Here is a 7,520-nt window from a genome sequence, read left to right on the forward strand (position 1 = left end):
GCTATCGGGGACGATGAACGGATGTCGTCCATCCGCGCGTGTATTAAATGAACGGCGGAGATCAAGCCGGATGACCATCTGAAGCGATACAGCGCGACGCGTGGCAGCTGAGTCAGAAGGCGGCGTCAAATAGGAGCGCGTTGCGTGGCTTTTCGACGGATTCGAGGATCCAGTCAGCCCGCGGTTTGAATAAATAAATAGGATATTTAAAAAACCATGGCAACATACTGTTCTCTCCAAGTAAACAAAAAGAATTTTAAGATTTTCTTCTAGATGTGGGGTTATTTGATTAGATATAAAGGATTTTCTTTATTTAGTGAAATATTAGACCAATTTAACCCATAAATTACATGATTTATAGGATTTTGATTAACCTTTATTTACTAGAGGCATCTGCTTTGATCACTCTCCCCATCTTTATGACTATTGTTAATTGATCAAAACCCAAGTACAAGTTTTGTTTAAAATTTATTGGTTATTTTTTTTCCAATGTTTTTACTACATTAAGGCATATTTGATTAATTCTTGCCTATGATGACCCTTTGTTTGCCTTTCTTTATAAAATCTACTTTCTTAAACTCAAAATAAAAGAAACTAATTAGAATTATGAATCCTTTCTCAAATGTGCTATTGAATTGGCACCAAAAATTAGGATTGTACTTAATTTCTCTTTGATAGCAACCTTATAAATTTGCATCTTAAAATTAGATTCAAGTAAATCAGTGACATGCTACTTGGATTATAATAGTTTTATGCTTCTTCATTATCTCTGAGAGAAAAAAAAAATAGCTTTCTGCTAGTGAGATTAAAATTAAAATTTTTACTCTCCAAAATTAAGAGTAAAAGAAATAAAAAATTTAGCAAATAAAATCTACTCCAATGGTCTTTTTTATTAGCATGGTGACATTACAGCTATGTGATTAATCACTTCGGGAGGTTATTTGACTATTATGGTAACCCATGTAATGTTTAATAATGTATCTTTCTTGGTTATTGCTACTTACACCTCATTCTTTCCTCTTCAAATACATTTGAAGAAACAAAATTGTTTTTTGCACCTTTGAATTCTTCACTCAACCTGGAAAGCTTCACCTTAAAATTCTTCTCTTTTTATTGGAGTCTTGTAAGTGAAGGTGTGAGTGTTGATATGAAATAGTTCTTAATTTCATACAAGGAGGCTTCTAGTTTCTCTCAAGGGAATGGATATGCCTCTTATACCTAAAACATCACACATTCAATTGATCTTCAATTATTAGCATGTTTCTTTATGACATATTTTATATAAGAATATGGTTAAGATTCTTGCCAATAGTATATCACTCACTAAATGATATATACGACAAGAAGTTTGGGGGACAAATCAGTAGTATGTATACTATCCTTCATAGGATCCAAGCTACAATTTAAGTTAAATTTATGAGACGAGGAAAGTAAGACATTGGTTGAAATTATGAGAGAATTCCTCTAAATGATTGGTTTAGCTTTTTTCATTTGGTGGAGTACTCTTTTTTTTTTCTTTTGCATTAGTTGGCAATTTATATTCTTTTAGTTATAATTAAATCTTGCAAATCCAATGTTTTTTGATCTAGTCTTGGGTTTTTCTGCATGTCATTATCAAAGCATTCTTGATTCAGGCCCAGCTAAAATTTCTTTCATGTTCTTATGATGTTTTAATTTGCTTGTGGTGCAACATAACTGATTGGGGAAGTACCTTAGCCTGCTACGCATGTTTCCTTCAGCTTTCGTCTCTCCATGGGTTTGTTGGAGCCTGGTAGTCTTTCCTCAACTATGACTATATAGATGATAAGTTTTGTCTTCATTTATAAACTGTTATACCTTTCTTTTTTTTTTAACTATTGTTTTATCATGTCATTTTTCTGCTAACTTTTTATTACATCCCTATTATAATCATTTTTTCATCTTGTATATTTTATGACACTTACGAAGTGCTATAAATTTAAATATCAAACACTATGTATTAGTTATATTTTAGATATATAAATACATAAAAATTAATTGGAATGTATGTAAACCTCCCCAAGTTTGTTCTCACAATACTTTTAATATATATATACATATATATATATATATATATATATATATATATATAGAGAGAGAGAGGGATAAGTGATTAGTATCTTATTAAATATACAATCTCATAAATAGTAGTCAAATTCAACTTAACTATTCATTCCAATAAGACAAAAATTGAAAGATCACTTTTTTTTAAAACACCCATTATTAAGAGACATCACTGTCATAGCATGCTTTCACTTCATTTCTCGAATCCCTTGCAAATTTTGCTTTTTTTTTTTTCTTTTTTACGAGAAGGAAGAGACATTTGCCCATCAAAGCATGATAATCTGAGGAAGATTCCTCCAACAACAGAAACCCACAGAAAAGTCCAAACTCCTGCTAGCAAGTGGAGAAGCCATGCCAATCTCTTTCATTTTGATGCTTCACAAAACGGTGCGCTAACAAGACACAGAAACCAAGAGACCCAACTCTCCATCCTACATTAAAAAAAATATATTTAAAGTGATTTAATTTTTATAAGATATAAAACTTCCAAAAATTGCGTTGTTGGACACGCTATTGCTTCCTTATAATTAATTAAAAAGCAATATTGATCGTATTATAGACTTCAACCGGAGTTTAGAATGCTGTTTCGGCTTTTTATGTGTTGTTTATTAACAGATCTGCAATGGGAGTTCCATCATAGTCATCTTACAGGGGGAATATGGGTCAGGAAGAGGGCCAAATGGGGTCACTGGATAATAGTGAGGAGGAATAATGAAGTTGGTCAACAGATTTGACTGAAGTGAAGGACAGGAGATGGAGATGGAGATGGAGATGGAGATGATAAAGAAGTGAAACCAAATTTGTTTTCATAGATGTATTTTTTTGAGGCAAAATTGCATGAAAATGGTTTTGTTTTATATTTTGTTTAGTTGATGAGAGATTATGCTTTTTAATTTTTGTGGGAGGAGCAGATGGGAGTTATAATAATGGGTTAGTAATTTTTTCTTCTTGTATTTTTTTTCCGGTGGATTTAATATAAATAAAGGGATAATTATATTTCATCTAAGGGTATAGATGAGGAAGATGTAGCTGTTTGAAGAAGTAGTTGTGAAGTTGTTGTAAAAGAAGTTGTTGTTTAATAAGCCTTGATGGCAATTACCAATTTACTTTAGTTTCAAATATTCCGATCGCAGTTTTCTGGCAACCATCACACTTTAACAGGTTATATTGCAAAAATGAGCTTTCTACGACAAAAAATTCTAGAAAGCTGCATAAATGCAGTTCCCTAAACAGAACTGCGGTGACAGATTGAAAAGCAAAATAGCCAGAAAGTTGTCCATCAAACTAAATAGGGCCTAAGAGTTTAAAATGATAAATAAACTTGAGTTAAAAAAGGGAAAACGTATCATGTGCCTTTTAGTCATCATTTTTTTTTATTTTCCCTTCTAACAGATTATATAATTTTTATTCAAGACTTCTTTTCAAAATAAGAGATAAATTTTTAAACATTTATAGATTTGTTTGTATATTACCAAGTAATGACAACTTTTTTTTAATACCTAAACAAGTGTGACCTACTACTTAAAACAATGTAGCTCAATTTTTTTTAAGGAATTTAGTAAAGCATTCATGCTCATAGTTTGATTAAGAAAGAGGTGTGTACGAGAGAGAGAGAGAGAGAGCGGAGTGAAATTATTATGTGTTAGTTATTCTATGACGAGACAAAAAAAAGAAAGCATAACATTGAAAGGTGAAATAATAAGTTATAATGGTTCAATTAGAAGATGTATATCTACTTTGAAAAAAACTAGATAAAATATGAGTGCGAGAGAGAGGGGGAGGGGAGAAATAGTTGTGTTAATTATTCTATGATGAAAGAGGAGAAATTATTGTGTTAATTATTCTATGATGAGACAAAAAGAGAAAGCATAACATTGAAAGGTGAATTATTCAGTTATAGTGGTTCAATTAGAAGATTTATACCTACTTTCAAAGAAACTAGATAAAATATGCATTATATGATTGCTTTTATATGATTGCTTTTTTAGTACAACAAGTGTATAATATAAACTATTGGTGAGATTATCAAAGAGCAAAAAAAAAAAAAAGATGAGAAAAAGAAAGTAAATTGGGGCTTGAAAAAATTATAGCTAAAAGAGAATTTGAGAATAAATTAGTACGCCATTTGCAAAAAAAGAGAAGAGTATGAATCACATCATTCAAGGCTTCTCGTAAATTGAGTATATTAAATAGAAGTATTTGAGAAGTTTATAGAGTATTATTAATGAAGTCATAAGCCTCAAATAACTCCTTCAAGGCCTAAAATATGGTGAACGGTGTATCCTAAGATGAGAATGTAGAATTTGTAGTAGTTACAATACAGATGAAGGACAATCTAAGGCTTGTATTAAACAGTGATAACTTCAAAAGTCAGGAACTTTAGTAGCATATATTTTGATGAGACACTTATTCTATATAAGATGTTGTTTGAAGATATGATGATAGAAAAATAAATTTGTCTCTAATGCATGATGAGTTGCTATTATGGTTGCATGTAGAGGCATACTTATAAAGAAGGATTCAGGTGATAAATTTATTATTGAATTAAATTGGATGCTGATATATAAGTTATTTATTGAGAAAAATCATTATTTAAGTTGTTTATATAATATTTACATGAAAATTCTCTATGATCATATGTATATTGGTGGAGCAACATCTAAGCATAGAAAGTGAATCAAATTTTGGCAACAAAAAAAAGAGGATCAGTTCATTCAGACATAAATTCTCGCTTGATTATATAACTTCTAAAATATAAGAATATATTTCTAATGGGTGAGAATTGTCAAAAAAAATTAAAAAAAAAATTTAATGCACATTGTAGACTCTATCATAGTGTTACTCAAAATTAATGTAAATCATTTGTACATGCTCCAAATAGAGAAAAAATTTTAATTTTTAAGATATTACAAAGAGGTACTCCTAAGGGAGCTTTAGCCAAGTTAAAATTAATTGTATTAAAGGCTTAAGAAGTGATAGTTTTCTCATAAATTATTATAAGAATAGTGTAACAATTTTCATTCAATTTAATGTTTATCCTAAAATTTTATGTTATTTTTACTTATCATTTACATGTGTTGTAGCTTTGATTTAATATATTTTCGGTCATCTTAAAAATTGTTGTCTCAATTTCTATGATTCATCACTATTACGTCATAATTTGCACATAACGTTTTATCCATCTTACAATATATTATGTTATGATTGTTGCAATTGCACTAAAATGTATCAACAACTACATCATAACAACTTAATTCAATAATTTGCATCTATCATTGTTGAATGTTATTTGAACATAGTTCGAATGATATTTGAACCGTCTTCATACAAACTTCAAATTTCATTGAATATTATTTGAACCTTATAAGAGCCTTATTTAAATTAATACGGATCACAGTGAACCCTAAATTAGAAACCCCAATAAAGAGTATAGATATTTTAGTCTTAAACAAATTTTTGACATATTTTCCAAAAAGTAACAATAGGCGCATAATTTTTACTTTTGCTATTATGGCGCATAATAAATAAAAAATTACCTTCCATATTTTAATATTTCATTTGTTTTAAAATAAATCTAAGATGGTGTTTGGAAGTAACTTAGATTTACATTAAGTAGGATTCATCCGATAAATTTGAATTTATCCTCGATAGCGGAGTTCACGAACGACGATGGAATAGATCCGCCTCACAACCATTTTTAATAAATCTGGATTTACATTAGAAAAGAGACGGAATGCAAGGAAAAACAGACAGAAGGTGAGAAAATTTGATTTAACAGAACATTGGCTGTAATGTTCAGTTTTTTGAGTATTTGATATATTTAAGTTAAATCAACGACTAAATCCCAATAATAATATGCTAATAAACATCACATAAGAGTATTAAAATACTTTATAGCTAATATTTTTATTAGAGTATTTTAATAATAATATATTTTTTTTTCAATCATATCCTAATAAAATCAGATAATTAACATGCTCACATGATTAAAATACCAAAATAAAATTAACACTCACATAAAAACTATGAACTCTTATCTCCTCCCAATTTGTTGAGAAATTATTGCATACAGACACCGCATGCATCTCTGCATGCGGTGTCCGATCCTGACCGTAGATCACGATAATCTATGGTCATGATTATTTCAGTTTTTTTTAAAAAAAAAATTTAAGTGAGTCCCACTGAAATACATCCTGACCGTAAATCCGACCTGTATGGAATAATTTTTTTCAATTTGTTTTCTCTACAACTCTTAATTCGTTAACAAAATGATTAAAAATTTACCAGTTTGCCAACCTTGTATTTGTCTGTATTTAAATTTCATTTCTTCCCCTTGTAACTATATAGTTATGGCATTAAAATATATATTGTCACCATCGTCCTCCCCTATCGTTTAAAATGCGTCAAAGAAGACTTTAGGGTTGAGTCTGGTTCACGGCACATCGGTGGTCGCCTTTCTCCCGCAACCTTACTATAAAGCTCCCCCGCCTTTCCCCCACCCTACAAACTCGAACGCCCCCCGCACTCTCCCTCTCTCTTCCCCCTTCCAAAAATTATAGCAAAAACAAGGAGCTTTGACCTTTGGGGCACAAATGGCAAACCCTAACTTATCGAAGCTCGGAGCTTTACGGCTTCCCCCCGGATTCCGATTCCACCCCACCGATGAAGAGCTCGTTCTCCAGTATTTGAAGAGGAAGGCCTTCTCCTTCCCATTACCGGCCGCCATAATCCCCGAAGTCGATCTCCCGAAATACGACCCTTGGGATCTTCCAGGTCCGCGTTTCTCCTTTCACTAAGGGTAAGATTTTCGCATTAGAGCGACTACTTATCGATTTTGGTTTTGTTGATTTTAGGTGTTGGCGAGCAGGCGAGGTACTTCTTCTATTTAAGATCGGCGAAGTACCCTAATGGTCGCCGGGTGAATAGAGCAATGGGTTCGGGGTACTGGAAGATAACAGGGAAGGAGAAACCTATTGTTGCTTCGAAGAGTAACCAGGTGGTTGGGATGAAGAAGGTTCTGGTTTTCTATCATGGAAAACTGCTGGCCGGAGAGAAAACCGACTGGTTTATGCATGAGTATTGCCTTGCCGGCGCCGGCGCTGATGCCGGTTTTTGCGGATTTGGGAAGAGGAACAATGTAAGTTCATCTATGCCCCCATTTTTTCTTGAGTAAATATTACGTGTAGCTAATGTTTGTGTGGCTTGGTGGTATTGTGATGGTATTCGCTACAATACCTCCAAATGTACACCTACCTTGTAATATTTCTTCCTATATGAGTTACTCTTAACCCAATCCTAAATTAATTTAGGAAAAAAATTATGAACTTACCTATCATTCAAATAAGATGGGAGGATTTATATACGTATTATTAATTTTTAATGCATTTATATTGGAGTGTTTACCATATATATATATATATATATATATATATAAATAT

General features: G+C 31.7%; 1 protein-coding gene across 1 annotated transcript in view; it reads left to right on the forward strand.

Annotated features, from left to right (window-relative positions):
• Positions 1-6,455: 6,455 nt before the first annotated feature.
• LOC110032392 (NAC domain-containing protein 83-like) overlaps positions 6,456-7,520 on the forward strand; it is a 2,814-nt gene continuing 1,749 nt past the window's right edge. Inside the window, exons 1-2 of the mRNA XM_020736013.1 lie at positions 6,456-6,855; positions 6,936-7,219. Coding sequence (XP_020591672.1) covers positions 6,675-6,855; positions 6,936-7,219 — 465 coding nt within the window. The 5' untranslated portion in view covers positions 6,456-6,674. The remainder of the gene's footprint in view (positions 6,856-6,935; positions 7,220-7,520) is intronic.

This window comes from Phalaenopsis equestris, unplaced genomic scaffold, assembly GCF_001263595.1.
Source record: "Phalaenopsis equestris unplaced genomic scaffold, ASM126359v1 Scaffold000937, whole genome shotgun sequence".
NCBI classification, from domain to species: domain Eukaryota; kingdom Viridiplantae; phylum Streptophyta; class Magnoliopsida; order Asparagales; family Orchidaceae; genus Phalaenopsis; species Phalaenopsis equestris.